The sequence below is a fragment of the Struthio camelus genome, chromosome 1 (assembly GCF_040807025.1).
Source record: "Struthio camelus isolate bStrCam1 chromosome 1, bStrCam1.hap1, whole genome shotgun sequence".
NCBI classification, from domain to species: Eukaryota; Metazoa; Chordata; class Aves; order Struthioniformes; family Struthionidae; genus Struthio; species Struthio camelus.
The window spans coordinates 65,030,084-65,045,191 of record NC_090942.1 but is presented as its reverse complement, the minus strand read 5'-3'; the positions used below and the strand labels follow the sequence as shown (position 1 = coordinate 65,045,191).

Below are 15,108 nucleotides of genomic sequence, written 5' to 3'. Positions count from 1 at the left end.
ATCGTTTCCTGTTGAAATGCTGGTTGGACAGCAAGTCCAAGCATTGTTACAGGCTGTATCCTGGTAATCCACACCCTTTGAGCCTGTGTGTGTTCAGAAAGAAGCATTCTTCTGGGGAAATACATGAGGATGGAAGTAAATTACTGGAAATACATTCAGACCTGCTGAGGAAAATGACTGCAGACAAGTTAGCTGAACAGTTTTAAGACCAGCTTCAGTCTATTGGGGTTTTGATTATGTTTTTGCAGAAGAAAGTAGCAGGAGAGAAGGATTTGAGCTTAATTTGCACAAATGCCATTAAAAGAGAGATGGGGAGCAAGAACTGGAGGCTACAAGGTAGAACTAGTCTTTCCTCTCCTATGCAGTGAACATAACTTGCTAACATTTTAATGAAAAGCTGTGTTCAAATGTCTACCTGTATAGTTCAGCCCGGATGTGCTCTTACAAGGAGGAGAAAGGTAATAGGCTTGCCAGCCATAATACATCACGGATCAGATTTCCTTTGTAATAGATTAGAAATAGTGTTTTTTGTGGCACAACACTAAATGCTGCTGCTTCTAAACTGTGTTTCCGTGTGCATTAGAGGGGAAGTTGAGAAGGCTTGAGTAACTGATTTGCTGTGGAGGTTGTTCTGTCTACCCACAAGCTGACCGATGTATATATCGTGGTGAGTAGTTACTGTCAATCTTTGCTGTGAAGCATGCTGTCATTTTTGTTCTCTAACTTAAAGAACTGCATCTGTCTTCAAGCAGTACTGCTGTATGTCATTTTATAGCCTTTCTATTTGAATCTAGCTGTCTGTAGGCCTATTCATAAGCTTGCTGTCGCACTAAGATTTTTGTCAAAACAGTGGAATGACTGAAAAAAGTAGACTTTGAAATGAATAAAGTGTAATAGTAGGCTGCTGTGTGTTTTTTCTCTGGAAGAAAAGGAATAAATTCAGTGGAACTAAAACTTTTAATGTAAAAACATGGAGGGTGACAACTTAGCCTGTACTGCACTTTAAATACCTAAGATACAGAAACTAAAGAGGCCAATGAGTGTGTTCATGGTAGTGTCATAATAAAGAAGGTATAAAGACTCCATAAACTTCCACCAACAAAATACTGATTTCAAAACAAAAATAGTTTTTCTGAAGACACATGCAGTCATTTGAAGTGCCTTTACTTTACTCCCTATGTAAGAATATATGGTTATGGTTTGCTGCAGTTGATTTGAAATTCTGCATCATGCGGTAAGTGCACAGTAAGTACCTGCTGCTCATTCTAGTTGGCCTGAACGTGATGATACAACCAAAGAGTACATCTTATAGCCACTATTGGTTTAGTTCAGCTTGGCCTCTGCTTCGGTACAACTTCTGGCAGCACAGCTATTTCCTGACTCTAACACAATGTGTATTGTAATCTTGCTGATGGTATGCCTGGCTCCTTTAATGAATTATATAGTAACTCTTTCCTTTTACAGAAGGTACAAAATTAGGTGCATGTTTGTAAGCCATACCTTGAGGGTGAAGGGTGTCTCACTTCCAGAATAAAACTTGCATAGGTGGAGTTATTCTGCAGCAGCTTAAAACAAGGGGGAATCTACAAGTAGTTCTTTAGGTTGAGGCATGATACAGGACTGTGCTGTATGGATCAAGTTGCAACCAAAGAGCTCTGAAGTCAGTTTTCATCTGTGCTAATGTTTGGAAAGCTTTTTTTTTTTTTTTCTTTTTTTTTTTTTTTTTAAACTATGTATGGTTGTGATGAGCCTCACTTCAGGTAAGCAAAATTAATCAGCTTTGGCAACGATTACAAACTGTAATAAGCAGTGCTGTTCATAAATGCTGCTGTGGCCAAGGAAATGTGCGAAGCGGTGCAAATATGCTAGAATTCTCCCTCTACTTGCTGCTGTTGCTGTTTGTTATCCATAGGTATGCTATTTTTCATTTGTAGTCAAGCCAGAGTCAACACCCTCTTGATAATGGCTTGATGTGATAGCCTAAACAGGGCCCTGTACAGGTAGCTTAGTTAAGGTCAGTTTTAAAAAGGAGACACTTTTAGTGCCCTTCTTCTAAAAAGTTTTCTTGTGTCAAACTAACAAGGTAAAAATATTAAGTGTGCAAGTTCCTATTAAAAGTTGAAACACTCTTAAGCTAGCCAGAAGCCCCTTGGACTTAAGTCCTCTTTCTTGAACAGCTCCCAATAGACTCAGCCCAGCATTGTCTGCTGTAGTTCTAGCCCCTACCCACTTTGTAGGGAGAGTTGGGTGCTTAAAAACAGCTCTAGGAGTCGGCAAGCGGTGATGTGTGTAAAGCCAGGCAAGGGGAAAGAGGTGCTTAAAATGTTTTTCTGGAGATTGGGATATATAAAAGTCTGAGCCTCATGCCTAGAGGCAGCCCTCCTCTGTACACTACCACAGGTGGGGGGCAGCCCTTCTCACTGAACACTGCTGTGGTTAGAGCACTTGCCTAGCTGGAGGAAGATTTAGCTTCAGTTCACTGACTAAAACAGCACTGATTCAGGACAAAGGAGATGTGTAAAAAAGCTCTAAGATAGAGTTCACCTCTAGCACTGTATGGGGTAATTCCTGCTTAGCCTCAGAGGGGAAAAGAATATCTGGATGTTAAGCTAGTGCATGCAGTCTCAAAGTTGCCTTCTTGGTCTCCAACTATACTTAAACATGAATTGGAATGATTATTAAACGTCATCAGCTTTTGTTTCCTAGCTGTGAAGCACACAGCTGCAACTCAAGGATGCAGAAGGCACGCAGCACTGCCTCTGTTGACTGGGTTTGCACATAATGCTAGGGGGAAGCAAACACGTTACTATAAGGTTCCATAGCAGTTAACGTGTCTTTTAGTTAACTTGCATTGGCATAGCGTATGTCCATCTGCTCTGCAATGGAGAAAGGCAGAGTGGCAAAAGTTACTCTTGTAAGGTAAATGTGAGGGCAGATATTTAAAACTACTTTCTTGAAAAAGTAATACAGAGCCTGTTAAACTTGTCCAAAGGAAACAGTGTGGTGCTGAACAAAGCACAACTGCAAGCCTGTTCTCTCTGATCCAGTGTTGCACAGCTTTCTGTGGAGGAAGGGCTCCCTCAGCCAGTAGCTCCATGTGTGCTGGAAAAGAATGGCAAGAGCTCTTGCAACCTGGCTGTTCTGATAACTCTCCAGCACATCGACCTGCAGAAGTCTCCTCCATGCTGAAGGCAAGCAAATAACTTGGAATAGGAACTTCTAATTAAGGTAGTAAACCCAATGAACCATAGAAAGGTTAACACTCTGATGGCAAGATCCTTTCACGGCTAGTGAAAGAAGTAACAATAGGTACACAATGCTTTATTTTGTTTTTTGGAATATTAATATTTGCTGCAAACAACATCTGAAATGGAACAAGATTTGCTTGTAGTGTAAATATAGATACTAAAAAAAACCCCAACTTTTACAAGACAGCAGAGGGGGGGGATTGTTTTTAAACGCATAGGAATCTTAAATCTACATTTGATTTATATCCCTTTTGTCACTAGGGAAACAAATAGTGGTTTGGAGGATGGATTGTTACTTGTTCAGTTACTTTGAAAAGTTACTGTGTGTACCATTGCTTAAATATGCCATTTGCATTCAATTATTAGGCTAGTACAAAAGCAAGATGAAACGTTAATTAAAAAAAAGCACATAAGTCAGAAAGAGGATACCTGAGGAAGATAAAGCTTTCTCCACAGCAGACTGTAGCAAATGGTTTAAGAAACTAGCACTGAAGATTTCTCCCTTGGTTTACAAGTAGCTGAATTAACATTTGCACTTTGCATCTAATAGCAAAGAACCTAGCCAGAGAAAGTGTTAATAACATATTACAAATATCATGTGCGAGACTATAAATCAGTGATCATTCAGTCTGTTTTATTTTTTGTGCTTCTCAGACAAGATTTTCCAAACAGTTTTGCTACATGTTTCCCCCCCCACTCTTTTGAGGAATGTGAAACTGGTAAATTAAATTGCCAACTAGTAAACAGGCAGCTTACTAGCCTTTCTAGGGCTTCCTTGCATATAACCCCAACTGTATTTTATCAATAAAGAGTATGATTTCCTGTTCATAGTTTAACATAAGTAATACACTCTGGTACATGGGGACTGTGGTCAAAAAGCTTCCTCCATGTAGTATTTCTTTCTCCTTCCCTGTTTCCATCTACTGAAAAAAATGAAAGAACCTTTCTGCAATGCTTGTACATAAGAGTAGTGAGCTCATCTATAGCAGAGCTTGCATTTGAGAGGAGCAACACAAAGCCTTCTACTAACACCAAAATGTTCAGTTGGGTTAAGTTTCCAAAGCAATACTGTATGTACTTCTCTAGGGGAAGCTCTCCCTTAACTGTTCCCTTACTCCTCTAAGATGAGGTTACAATTACTAAACCATCCTAACCATGGCTATATTTTACAGGAGTATGAGTCCCCTTTACACCCCCTTGAAGTATCTAGGGGCATACTCTAAGCTGCCATTGGTCCATCATACAAACTACAAAGCTTTTGATTAAAACTGTATGTCAAAAGCTGCTATCAGCTGGAGACAAGACTGGTTTAAAAGAAAAAAAAAAAAAAATCCTTCCACCTCACCATTAATTTAGGCCATTAGTGTTAACTTGAAAGCTTCACTACTCTTAGTAAGTCTACATAGCAAGAAAAAAAAAAAAAAAAAAAAAAAATCAGTACTGAAGGCAATTCTTATGATTAGAGAACAAAAAGACAGACAACTCCCCTCACCCCAGCAAGAGGGTTTTTGGTACCCTAGCATATCATATTCTGCCTGTTATGAAACCCTGGGCATGGCTGTAGGCTGTCTGGGGAGGGAATACACACAGGTGACATTCATGTACCCTCTAACAAGTGTTGGTATTAAATTCCTTGGATTGGGTGGTAACATGTCTGACAGCAGGATCTCCCCGAAAATGGAAGTTTAGGCAGCAATAGTTAGTACTGTTCATAGTCAGACACTTTAAAGCTAGCAAAGACTAAAGAGCTTGCACTAAAACAAACTGTGCATCTTAGAAAGCTCAAATCAATGCACAGCTCTGGTGCAAATTTACCTTCTGGCACAGCCAGAAAACCATTCAGGGATATAATAAGGCCATCATGTTTACAGTCCTCTTTGGTTAAGGCAAGGGCTGGCAGCTTCCGAAGTCCTCTCAGCTCGGAAGTCCATGTTAAAGTATCTGCTGCCATGTTCACAGCAACCTGCGCTAACAACAGCAACACCGATCTCTAGAGCTACTTACAGGTCAAACTGCAAGGTAGAGATATCAGAAAGATGGCTTGAGGCCACATAGCAAACTTGCATAACTTGAACAAAACCACATCACAGAGCCTCAGAAGAAGGACAGCTTCCAAGTTCTTGTTCCTAAAACTTTTCTTCAGCAGAGGCACTGGGTCTTCTCTGCACTTGAGCTGGCAATCACTGGCCTGGAATCAAGATAAATGCTGTTTGGAGGATTCTCTCCATGAAGCTGTAAGGTATTTCGAGCCATTAGCTCCTTAGCCATTAACAGGAACACCTCTTCTATGTTTTGGGCTTCTTTTGCTGATGTCTCCAATACAGCTAAGAGCCCATACTTCTCTGCCAGTGTGCAGGCATCTTCAAACAGGACTTGGCGCTTGTCCAGTGAATCTGATTTGTTCCCTTAAAAGAAGGCAGAGAAGTAATGCATTAGTTTAGTCTCTCCAAATTGTTTTCTTTAAATAAAAATATATAATTCCTATTATCTTTAAATAAAATATATAATTCCTATTATTTCACAAAAAGAGTTTGTTAGGAATAAGTGTTACTAGAAAAGCAAAATGTGAACACACCAAAGAACACAGAACATGCATCAAAGCTACAGCTAATCTGAGGATATCAAATGAGTCTAAAAACAAAAAAAAAAATCTCACTGTAGTCCATCTAATTATTTGCCACAAGTAGCAGAGCCAGAGGATTCTTTGTAAGTAACTGTTCTTCCCTACTCCTTTTCAAACATTAGGAAGCATTTAAGTTAGATTAACTGTAATGATTGCATAGAGTAAGCCAAAAGAACATTGCATAAAAGTTTCTGCCTCATTCAACCTTTAATGGTAGCCACATGCATTCTGCTATTGTCAAGCTACTTTGCCACATCTCAGGGTGGATGCTCAGTGCTGAGGATCTGGAATGTTGAACCTGCACAACTGTTAAAAATTAGATGTTAACATGACCTATTTATACAAGTCAGTCGTTTTAAGGTAGTGTCAAAAAAGATAGCTACCTTACTGCTTAAGGTATATACTTAAGAAGCTTCTGCATACATAGCTGAAGCTTTCACCAAAAGCAATTTAGCCAGAAATCTGACAGAAATAATAGGACACCTCAGATAAAAACATTTTTGCATATTTGTAAGTAATTCCAATGCTTGTGGAACTACCATCAGTTCCAGTACATACAGCCTTTGACAAAAGTCTACATTCATAGTCTCAAGACAGCCTTTCGTCAAATTCAAGACCTGAATTTAAAGCCAACTCTTCCCCAAACAACTCCCTACAGTTAAAGGGGGGAAACATCCCCCTCCCCAAAACCCCCTCCCCCCACAACCATCATCCTTACTTGAGGGCTATTTACTTTCTTAAAATAGAGAAATTCCCCTTCCTCCTCCAGTTCCAGATGGGAAAGTTATAATTCTTAAGCTTTCATAGTAGAAAGATGTGCTAAAATGACTGCATCTAATTAAAATGTATAAATACTTCCTGCTGGAAGTGAGTAAAACCTAAACAGCACTAGCTTTGGCAGAAAGCATCAGTTAGTATGGATCCCTGACCAAAAAAAAAAAAAAAAAAAAAAAAATTAGTTTCATCCGTTATAAAACTTCTTAAGAAAAACCCCAACCACATTAAAAAAAGTCCCCACTACACACACAAATAGGTCTCATGTTTTAGATTCACAGAAGAAATTAGAAAAACCCTGCTAAAAATCAAGTCACTTACTCATACCAGACGCTGCAGTAACGTGCAGGTCAGGATTTGTTACTTGTTTCTTCAGAGGGAGAACAGATGAAGCATTTCACTGTAGCAGAAGTGGATAGGTTGCTAAATGCACAAGCAGGAACTTGGACTGCATACCTACTGTGCTATGGGGCTCGACACAACTGATTCTCAAGAGCCCCTTTGGTCTGCTGCTGTATGTGTTGCTATCTGCACAGTGCCGTGGTGGACCAGGCACAAGCAGTGGAAGGTAAATAAAGGCTCTGCCACTTTACCGTGTCAGTTCTCTCATTTCTGACCTCTTCCTTAAGAGAGGGAAGAGCAATAACCATCTGAAACACGAAGGAAAAGTGCCACCCTGCTTCCTACCAGCTCCAGTCTCAGCAATTTCTACCCGTTGCTCTCCTCATAAGGCAAAATTTGAAGAGCGTGTGTTGGATAAAGGAAGAGAAAGGCAAGCAGATACCTTAGTGCTCTGCAAAAGCCATATCTCTACCTACTGTCTTATCTAATTGGAGTCCCATTACAGAGCAATGCATATGCACATCAGAAGAACAGAGAAGGAAGATGGGAGTAAGGAGTTGAGCTCCTCTGTGCATGCCTCTTCTTCACCTTGAATTCTCAACCTTTTACATTCCTCCTGCAAAACAGGAGTATAGGGTCAGACTTGCTTACTGCAAATCTAACCTCAGTAGATTTGTTAGATTACAACTTTGTTACGTTATTCCAGCTTAACAGGAACAAGTAAGAAGTTCTTAAGGTGTGTAACAAACAACCCCCTAAATCACCATTTTGGCTTGGTCCTGCCAGGATCAGGCTGTGACTTTCCCCCTTTTTAAGTTTAGGTCAAATTGCTACATATTCTGATCTCTTATAATTAAAATTGTGTTCTTCAGTGCATAGTTTGTAGATGCTTTAAGGTGTGTGTGCGCGGGGGGAGGGGGGGAATGAGAGGAATTTTATAGGTATATGTATTTAGAAAAGGCCACACATCAGAATATTTAAAGTTAGATTCCTACCAATTAACATCATGACCAAGTTTGCAGCACCATACTTTTCAATTTCATGAATCCAGTGAGGAATGGATTCAAACGTGGACCTCCTAGTAAGGTCATAGGCAAGGATGGCCCCATGAGCACTCCTGTAATAAGACTGGGTTATTGTCCGAAAGCGTTCTTGGCCCGCTGTGTCCCACACTTGGATCTGTAAAAGAAAGGATGGAAGCTGTGAAGACTTGTGCACGCTGCTTCCTAGGTGTTTGCCATCAAGAACTATGGTTTCTGAAACCACTGGCCCTAGTCTACAGTACAGCTAGGCTTGTCCCAGCCCACTCCACACCTCAGCATGACTTTGCCTTGTCCAGATCTAAAGACACCTTTATATATCTATATACACGTTTATGCAATCTACATAGACAAAAGAGCAAGCTAAAGAGTAAATCCAGATTTGGCAAACAGGCCAAGAAAGCTAATTTGAGTAATCATGCTAAGGAGGAGATATAGAGCGTTACAGCCTTTTAACAGGAAACGAAAAAGGGTAGACAAGCCCTGTTGCAGTGCTGGGCAGAGGGAAGGACATGGCTACATAAGGGACTACGGAACAGGCCATCTGAACTTTCATCTGCATACAGAGATAAATTCTAGCTAGCATTTTCTTCTGGTGTCCATGCTGTAAGTCTTTATCCTCCCATAGGTCAAGGCACTCATCAGAGCAGAGCCTCTGAATGGAAAGCTCTCTATTTTTTCCTATTTAGTTCCCCAGATTCAGCTCCCACATCTCTGAAAGAGGAAAGAGACACCCCCCCCCCCCCTTCCAAGGGAAAGCCAGCTTTCAAAGAGCTCCACACAGGTGAGGTACAAGCTCTCTCAACAGGTTAGGCCAGAACAGCTATGAAAACAAGTATGCACCCAAATCGAGCCTCCCCCAGGGCATCCTTCTGAGGAAAGTGTCCCTTCAGTGAGCCTCCCAAGCAGGAGGGCAGGCAGATTTGGTCTGTTCCCTTTGCCCAGGCTGAGGGGGAGACACTGTGCTTCCTGCTACTCCCTTCAGATGGGAAGGGCCATGCCAGTGTTGTGGCAGCAAAGCACAGATGGGAACAGGTGCTCTCCTGCCCCTGCAGCTCCTTCCCCATCCCACCACTCCCACCGAGCGGCCTGGGCCTCTTCCCACAGCTAACCTTCACTTTCTTGCCATCGATGTCCAGCGAGCGCACGGTGAAGTCAACCCCGATGGTGTTCTGCTGCTTCTCGTTGTACTGCCCCGTCTTGAAGCGATGCACCACGCAGGTCTTCCCCACGTTGGAGTCCCCGATCAGGATGATCTTGAACAGGTAGTCGAAGGCATCATCCGCGCTGGAGTTGGGGAAAGGCATCGTGGCTCCCGGGCGGGCCTGCAGCAGAGGAGCGGAGCAATGAGAGGCTGCTGCCCCGGCCAGGCGGCACCAGCAGAGAGCCCCGGCCCGACCCTGGGGCAGCTCCGCCGTGCTGGGGGGAGAGGGTCGGAGGAGCCGGGAAAGAGCCTCTCCCGCAGAGAGGCGGGGGCGGCCGGTGCTGCCCGCCTCGCTCACCTGCCGGCGCTCACCTGCCGCGCCAGGTAGCGCCGCTTTGTACCCCGCTCCTGGGGGCCGGCGGGAAATGTAGTCCCGGCCGGGCGGGCGGGCGGGGATGGCCTGCTGCCGGGGCCGGGCCGGGCTCCGCCCCGGGGAGTCACCGGGCTGGGGCGGAGCGGGCGGCAGCAGCGGCGGCAGCGGCAGCAGCGGCGGCAGCAGCAGCAGCAGGAGGGGTGTCCCTCGTCTCCCCGCTGCGGGAAACCCCTCGTAGTCTGGCCCCGCCCCGCCCCGGGTGCGCCCCCGCCCTCGCTGGGAGCCCTTGGCGGGTGAGCAGCGGGCGCGGCGCAGCCGGGAGCGGGGAGCAGGCAGCGGCCGCGCGGACTACAAGTCCCGCCGCGCCCCGGCGGCCGCTACGGCCGCGGCGGCGGAAGAGCGGCGCCCATGTGACTTCCTGAGGGCCGAGCTGGCCGCGGCGCCGGTGAGGCGGGGTGCGTGGCGGAGGTGGGGAGGGGGAGCGCGCGCGCGCCCGGAGGTGGCCGTTTAACGGTCGCCGGCGGTGTCAACGGTCGCCGGCGGAGCCCGCGCGTGCCCCGCGGCGGCGACGAGGGAGGTGGGCGCGGAGCTGGGGTGTCGCCGCTCGGTGCCCGCCCCTCCGCGGCGGAGGGGGCCGCTGCCCGGCGCGCTGAGGACGTGGCTTTTTCGGTCGGCTGCGACAGGGGGCCCTCAGCCGGCGGTGGGGGCGGTCCCCGCGCTGCGGGGGGGCGGCTTGTCCGATCACCGGTGGGGGGGGGGGAGGGGGGAAGGAGCCTGCTGTCTGGGGGCCGGTCAGCCTCCCAGGGCGGTGGGTTTGCCGAAGGGGGAGGAGAGGGGAAAAAAGCGCGTTTTTGCTTTTTTCACTCGGCGCGTCGGGGAAGGATTTCGTCCCGGGTGGGTGCTGAGGCCGGGCGGCTCCCTCGGTCCTCGCCGAGGACCACGGCGCGCAGAAACAGCGGGAGACGGTAGCGGTAGGCGTTGGGAAAGCTGCCGTGTTGGCGGTTGTTGGTGTGCCGCACGGATGCCTTGGGTTTGGCCGTTTCAGTAGAGGTGATTTTTCTGGGGGAGTTAAGTAACCGGCTTAATCGTGGGCAGAGAAAAGAGATGAAACACTAAAGGGTGTAATGCGAGCATGTTATCTTCATAATATACGTGTATTCATAATTAATTTTGACAGGTACTCATTGCCACAGCATGGTGAAATCCATTTTCCTAGGTAGCATCCAGTTAGGACTTTTGGCGATCACATTATTAGCTGCCAAGGTGTTTCATCTGCAGAGATTGTAAGCTGTGAATGGTCCTGTGTAAGTCTGAGTCCTTTTTTTCTTCTGTCGATTTAGGAAGAAGGCATATGACAGTTTTAAAAAATATTTTTACTTGTTTCCTTTGCACTTTGGAAGTCCCAGGAATGATTATTCTGGTCTTTCCTGCCTGCTTTGGTGGACGACAGGGTGGCATTAAGAAAGTGTATTTTGAACTTAAGGTGTCTTCTTTTGACCCTAAAGGAAGGGATAAGAGAGAACGCTGAAAGTTTAACAAAAGCTTGCTCAAAATATTAGCTGAAGGTAAACAGTTACAAACAAGCAGACAAAGTAGTCAAACACCCTAAAAACAGTCCTCTTCCTTTCTTAAAGGCCTACGCTTCACTGCCATGCCTCCTGTGGTTTATCCTGCCTCCTAGTTTTTGCTCCTCCCACTCCAAATTTAATAGGGTGTTTTCAGTATGATTAGAAGACCAGTTTTTGAGGATGAACTTCTAGCTGTCTAATTTTGCAGGCTGGAGAGCATGCCGGGTTTGAATGTACAAAAGACAAGATGAAGAAAGGCAAAAGAGGAAACAAACAAAAAGCACTCTATAGTTGTCTCTACCTTGTAAATAAATGAAAAATGTCATCATCTGCCAGAAGGTTTTCTTCTAGAAAGCTAGCTCAGATTAAAAAGCTGTGAAGAATTCTATAATTCTGTGCTATTCTAGTAGTAAGTGCTATAAACGTACAGGTGATTTTAAGGTCAAAACCGAGGCTCAGTTTTAAAAAGGCTAGGTATCTTGGACAAATAAGACTTATATTTGCATGTGTAGACATGAAGTGGGTAGTAAATCTCGTGCTTCAGGCCGTAAACTGATTACATGAGGAAAGAACTTTTCCCGCAGCATTGCATAACTGGCAGTGTTTTGCTTTCCTCTGAAGAACTCTGTTATCTTCTGTTTGGTGGGGGGGGAGGGAGAAGCAGAGAAAGAGAACAGGCTCTTGTGTTTGACCAACAGACTGCATGGTTTGCAGGCCTGTAGGGACCTCAGTGCTGGAAATTAGTGCCTTGAATTCCTTTCTCTGCTTCATGCAGCCTCTGTATGTGACTTTTCACTGCTTGAAAGGGACTGTGTGATACTTGTATGGGTGCCAAGTTTTCATTCATCAATGCCGAGAAATGATCTAGGACCTTAGATGGATGTGCTAGCAAAACTGCCTGCTAAGATGCCTCTTCCAAGGCTAACCTTGCTTTCCCACAGCTCTAGCTGCAGGTGCTTTTTTCACCAGAATCCAAGCAGTGTAGAATCATGTTGCTACTGCAGAAGCATGTTGCTACTAGAGGGTGCTGGCAGACCTGGGTGGCCTTTCCTAACTGGAAAGGTGGGAGTGTGGCCCAAATAGTCTGCATCTATGTAGCCCAGGTCTATCTCAGATCTAGAACAGACTTGCCGTGTTTGTCCTGGATGAGAATGGAGGTGTGTTAGTTCAAGAATGGTATAGGATGAACATGACTGACTAATTTCCACGCTGAAGTTAGTAAACCTGCATGCCAGTGTCCCAGAGATGTAATAGCTGGCTACTATTACTTAGAGGATCTCCATACCGTACGCTGTTTGGCAGCTCAGATGTGGCCAGAGTTTCTATGGTGCTTAATATATCCAGTAGTAGCTGGAATCTGTTTAGTGTTCAGGCATGCATCATCTTTGAGAGAACAGGAGAAAGACGACTTTTTACAGTGGAAGTTGGTCTGATGAAATCTTTAAAAGTTATTGAAAGAAGGAGCAGAAGGTCTCAGGAAGTCTTTGTGCGACATGGGCTTTTCAGCAGCAGCCAGGAATTCAGAAAAGGAGGAGGCTGGGCAGTGACTTCTCATTTCTCCAAGTGAGGTTGTTGAAGCTGAGCTTGAAAGGTCTTCTGTCAGATTTGCAAATCATTACAAGAAGCATCTGTGGATATGAAAGAATACAGAGGAATTATGTTTCTTGTTATTCCATCTCTAATTCTTTGGGGAAGCAGGAGTGGTGGATTATTTCATCACTCTTCAGAATTCAGAATGGGCGTGGTGTCTGAATGTCCTTTTAAAATGCAGCTCCCAATGACTGATTTCTCTAACTATATTAAGCTACTTGGTGTGAACAGAATCAGGTTCTGCCTTCAGCAGCGATACCAATGTATAATATATCTTCTTCTGTACTGCAGTCTGGGTTGCACAGATACAAGCGTTTGTGTAGCTGTTTTGTGAGCTGCAGGACAATCCGGCTGAAAAGATCTCTGGCAAAAAAAGTGAAAGGGAGGCACAGAGAGAGATTTCCCCACTTCACTGCCCGTTTCCCTGACCCTCTTTACAGATATGGTCCCTCAGCCACAGTTGCGGGAGTAGAATAGTATGGCATGAGCTAATGCTAAGAAACTGTTTGTGTATCATAGCCTTTCCTCAGTAATGATAATATCTGGTATCTAGACGTTTGGGCAGAGGTCACCCATGCCGTACCAACAGGGGCAGTACAGTATGGCTTGCTACATGCTGCGCTAATAAATTAGTGGCAGATGGAACCATAATGTAGGGCGTGAGAGCGAATAGGCGGAGACCCTGGTTGTTGGATTTCAGCACTGTCCTTCCAGTTACTTTCCCTTTCCAACTGTACAGGTCTGCTCTTGGGTATATCTTTCAAAGGCATCTTAAAGAGGCAGTTAGATCTAAAACTGTTCTCTACCAGTTGCCAAATGCTGCTCTGTTGACTTATACTCATCAGTCTGCGGCCACCCAGATAACAGTGGAAAATTAACTTATTTATGATCACTTGGTAGTGTACCACATATATAAATGGTGCAGAATGGTCTTTAATGTGTTAACACCTCAGGTTGGTAGGTCCTGCGGGAACTCATTTGGTGATGGGCACTGACAAGGAATCTGCTGGAAACAGGGGCAAGAAACAGGTTGGAGTAAAAGCATGAGGGGGTACTTGGAGAATGGAAACACAAAGATGTTTCTGGGCGTAGAAGGTGTCGTGGAATGCACAGCTGATGAGATGAGCAGAGATGCGAACCAGTCTGGGAAGGGCTGGCATAGAATTGCTCCTGCTGAATTCTAGCTGTTTGCAGAACATCGCTGTATTCTGTACTTCTGTTTAAATTAAAATATGTTTCCTTCTTTCTCCTCTTCCCACCTTCTTTTATTTAAGTGAGAAGAAAAATGACCTAAGCGCCTTCCAACCTTTGTGGCCAAGGGCAAGAGTGGGCAAGAGGGCTGCCGGGAATATGGCTTTGCCTGGGAGCTTGCGAAGGCAGCCTGCGAACACAGCCCTTGTGTCCCATTGCACTCACCATCATATTACTGTGTTCCTGCTTACCTTCTTCAGGTAGGTTGAATGTATCTACCCGGAGAGGTGCTCATCTCACTGAACTTGGGGAAGTAGAGAGCATGTCCAAATAAGGATAGTGAAGGCAGGAAAATAGTTTTAAGCTTTAGCTTTGAGCCTTGAAAACAAACTTAAAGCTAGTAGTAATAGCTGGTCTGGGAATCATGCAGTAGTGGAGCTAAGTGTGCTCTGCCCTTGGGGAATCCAATGACAAGCAGGGCTTGCAGCAAAGGATGGACTGACTGCACCAAGCAGGGAGCACTCCGTTGCAGAAGAGTTAACGTGGGTGGCAGTGGTGGAGAAGAACTTGCGGAAACTAGGAAGGAAGCAAACCCTTATGCTCAGAACTAATTTAATGCATGGTCTGACTCAGGGAGCACTCTGCCATTGCTGTTGGGGTCCTCTCTTCTCCTGAAATTACTGTTTGCAGAGGGCTGACAGACCTCTAGAACAGAGAGTCCTCTGCTTCAGACCTGAAGGTCCCTCATGTTTGTGTGTTGCAAGCTTGTCTGTTACACCAACTGACAACAGCTGGAAAAAGATATTGCCTCTCCCTACAAACTTTGCCTCGCTGATATTGTTAGACCTTCGCAGCAATACTGCTACTGATATAGGTTCTCTTCCAAAGACAGATTAGGTAACGGTGGTTAGCCAGATGAGTACGTGTTCTTTTTTTTTCTCTTTTTTTTTTTTTTTTCCTTTCCCTGAGGTACCTAATTGTTGTTGCACAGTCATCTCCTCCTTTGAAAAGAAAAGAGGAGGTCTGTTCCAATTAAGACCCTATTTCACGCCTCCCCACGTGAACTAAACTGTGTGTCTGCCCATAATTTCAGGGTTCCCGCGACTGACAACTATCCCCCAAACTGTCAGTCCTTCACTACTTACTGGCTGCTTAGAAAGCATGTATCTGAAGTATGAGTCCCACCCTTTCCTGTTTGACCTCCAGAGAAGACTT

General features: G+C 45.0%; 2 protein-coding genes across 9 annotated transcripts in view; one reads left to right on the top strand and one right to left on the bottom strand.

Moving 5' to 3' along the window:
• Window positions 1–3,305: 3,305 nt before the first annotated feature.
• Window positions 3,306–9,696, bottom strand: RAB19 (RAB19, member RAS oncogene family). 2 transcript variants are annotated; one of them, XM_068945414.1, is made up of 4 exons: window positions 9,530–9,696; window positions 9,140–9,352; window positions 7,983–8,166; window positions 3,306–5,653 (listed from the first exon to the last, which is right to left on the bottom strand). In XM_068945414.1, exons 2-4 carry the CDS (start codon window positions 9,332–9,334, stop codon window positions 5,388–5,390), a joined length of 645 nt encoding a protein of 214 aa, XP_068801515.1. In that variant the 5' UTR covers window positions 9,335–9,352; window positions 9,530–9,696; the 3' UTR covers window positions 3,306–5,387. The 2 variants fall into 2 exon arrangements, with proteins under 2 accessions (XP_068801515.1, XP_068801525.1); XM_068945424.1 differs by having other exon boundaries at window positions 9,544–9,674.
• The window catches only part of SLC37A3 (solute carrier family 37 member 3), a 25,160-nt gene continuing 19,735 nt past the window's right edge, over window positions 9,684–15,108 (top strand). The window contains exons 1-3 of one of the 7 annotated variants that reach the window (XM_068945327.1): window positions 9,684–9,989; window positions 10,722–10,848; window positions 13,977–14,153. In XM_068945327.1, coding sequence (XP_068801428.1) covers window positions 14,053–14,153 — 101 coding nt within the window. In that variant the 5' untranslated portion in view covers window positions 9,684–9,989; window positions 10,722–10,848; window positions 13,977–14,052. Of the gene's footprint in view, window positions 10,122–10,721; window positions 10,849–13,976; window positions 14,154–15,108 lie in introns of all 7 variants that reach the window. The other 6 variants (XM_068945344.1, XM_068945363.1, XM_068945335.1 and 3 more) reach the window with 6 other exon arrangements.

Excerpts from the sequence above, each read along its gene's own strand:
- RAB19 (XM_068945414.1), bottom strand. The coding sequence starts at position 9,334 with ATGCCTTTCCCCAACTCCAGCGCGGATGATGCCTTCGACTACCTGTTC. Across the intron at positions 8,167-9,139 it reads TCGATGGCAAGAAAGTGAAG|ATCCAAGTGTGGGACACAGC; the intron begins GTTAGCTGTGGG and ends TTTCTTTTACAG. Across the intron at positions 5,654-7,982 it reads CTTGGTCATGATGTTAATTG|GGAACAAATCAGATTCACTG; the intron begins GTAGGAATCTAA and ends CCTTCTTTTAAG.